Source organism: Silene latifolia, chromosome 3 (genome assembly GCF_048544455.1).
Source record: "Silene latifolia isolate original U9 population chromosome 3, ASM4854445v1, whole genome shotgun sequence".
NCBI classification, from domain to species: domain Eukaryota; kingdom Viridiplantae; phylum Streptophyta; class Magnoliopsida; order Caryophyllales; family Caryophyllaceae; genus Silene; species Silene latifolia.
The window spans coordinates 70,633,680-70,635,584 of NC_133528.1; the positions used below are offsets into that span (position 1 = coordinate 70,633,680).

Below are 1,905 nucleotides of genomic sequence, written 5' to 3' on the forward strand. Positions count from 1 at the left end.
TCAGGGATTTATCTTTTTATTTGTCAGCTGGTCATCGTTAATCGGTAATGATTGGCTAACTAGAGTTTGACATTACTGTCGTGTGACGGCGGTGATCAGGTGATCCCTTTAGGTCACACCTATAGGATGACGCCCAAATAGAATGAATTAATTGTTTGTATGAGATACGAGATAATTAATTTCTTGTATTATTTGACTTTTAATTAGTCACGTAAAAGTATTATTTGATGACGGGTTACGAACTCGGGCAGAGAAGATTTATTATTTAATTATGTGATATTTAAATAATAAATTAATAATTTAGAATTTATTAATTAATTGTTTTTTTGGTGGAATGTTAATTTCATTAATTAAACATGTAGCAATTACAAACTCATTTTCACCACCTTACAAAAGACTCCAAACCGTTACTCCTCCCAACATCACTTCAGCTATCAACTAACTCATCAATTAAATCTACTACACCAATCGTTATCTAAACTATGAGGGATGGAACAAATCTTCATTTTAGCTCTTACTTTGACCTGTTGCTGAACCCTTCTAAAAATCACTCGTGGATGCCAAACCAGATGCTCCACTCGACAATGATTTCTCATACTCCAAATCTGATAAATCAGAGCTACTACCACCATATGAATCAACTTCTTTTTCAGTAGAGATCTATACTTCAATCTGCAGCACCACAGAATACAGTCCCTGACTGGTATTGCACTTTCCAGCCAGTCATTTATCAAAGCCAAACACATCTGACTATATTTGCATTCAAAAAATAAATGCTCTACAGTCTCAGATTCCTCACCACACAACTCGCAATCTCCATCAGTGATTACTCCAAATCTCACCAATCTATCTTTGGTAAGTAACCTGCCCAGGACAAACAACCATGCAATGAAAGAATGTTTAGGCCAATTTATTCTATTCCATATCACAGGGTACCACTCCACCTTCTCATGCTCACCCACCAACCATCTATATCCTGCATCAGGCCTATAAGCATTTCCAGTAGACTCCCAGATGCCTGCCTCATAACCTGGCTTCAACTTCTCCTTCACTTTACAAATTTGCCTCCAAGTCCAGCTGGTATTTGCATTAGGAATATACTCAAACCAATCCTGTTGTTTCATATATACATGATGCACCCAACGTATCCATAAATGATCCTCTTTACATGTCATCCACAATGTATATTTGCCTATTAATGCAGTATTCCAAGCCAAACAATTAATAACCCCCAAACCACCTTGCTTCTGATCCTGACAAACTTTCTCCCAAGACACAGCAGGTGCTTTATGGTAATGGTCAACACCCTCCCATAAGTAATTTCTACATATGCTCTCTATCTTCCTGATAATACCCTTAGGTATAATAAAAATCCTTGCCCAGTAGGAATGTAACTGTGACAGGACAGACTTTACTAGAACTAGCCTTCCTACATAGCTAAGCTTCCTAGACCCCCATCCTCTGATTCTATCCACCATCCTTTCAACCAGTTTAGAGCAATCCCCAATAGATATTCTCTTGTATGAGATAGGAATCCCAAGATACCTAAAAGGAAAACTGCCCACCCTGAAACCAGACATCTGCATAATCACCTGTAACTCCTCCCCTTTGATCCCATTACAATAAATTTCAGACTTGTCCCTATTCATCTCAAGTCCTGATGCAAGTGAAAATGTAAGGAAAGCTCTCAGAATAACCTACACAGATTCCTTATCTCCCCTACAGAATAAGAGCAGATCATCTGCAAAACATAGGTGACAAAGTTTATGCTGCCTGCACAAGGGATGAAACCTGAACTCCCTCCTGTCCACAACCACATCCAGTATACGAGAGAAGTACTCCATACACATTGTGAAAATTAAAGGAGACATAGGGTCCCCTTGTCTAATTCCTCTTTTACCCTCA

General features: G+C 38.5%; 1 protein-coding gene across 1 annotated transcript; it reads right to left on the minus strand.

The window, feature by feature from the left end:
* Positions 1-446: 446 nt before the first annotated feature.
* Positions 447-1,649, minus strand: LOC141649194 (uncharacterized). Its single transcript, XM_074457889.1, has one exon. The coding sequence runs from the start codon at positions 1,647-1,649 to the stop codon at positions 447-449; it is 1,203 nt and encodes a 400-aa protein (XP_074313990.1).
* Between the last annotated feature and the right edge of the window lie 256 nt (positions 1,650-1,905).

Coding starts and splice junctions, on each gene's coding strand:
- LOC141649194 (XM_074457889.1), bottom strand. CDS start 1,649: ATGAATAGGGACAAGTCTGAAATTTATTGTAATGGGATCAAAGGGGAG.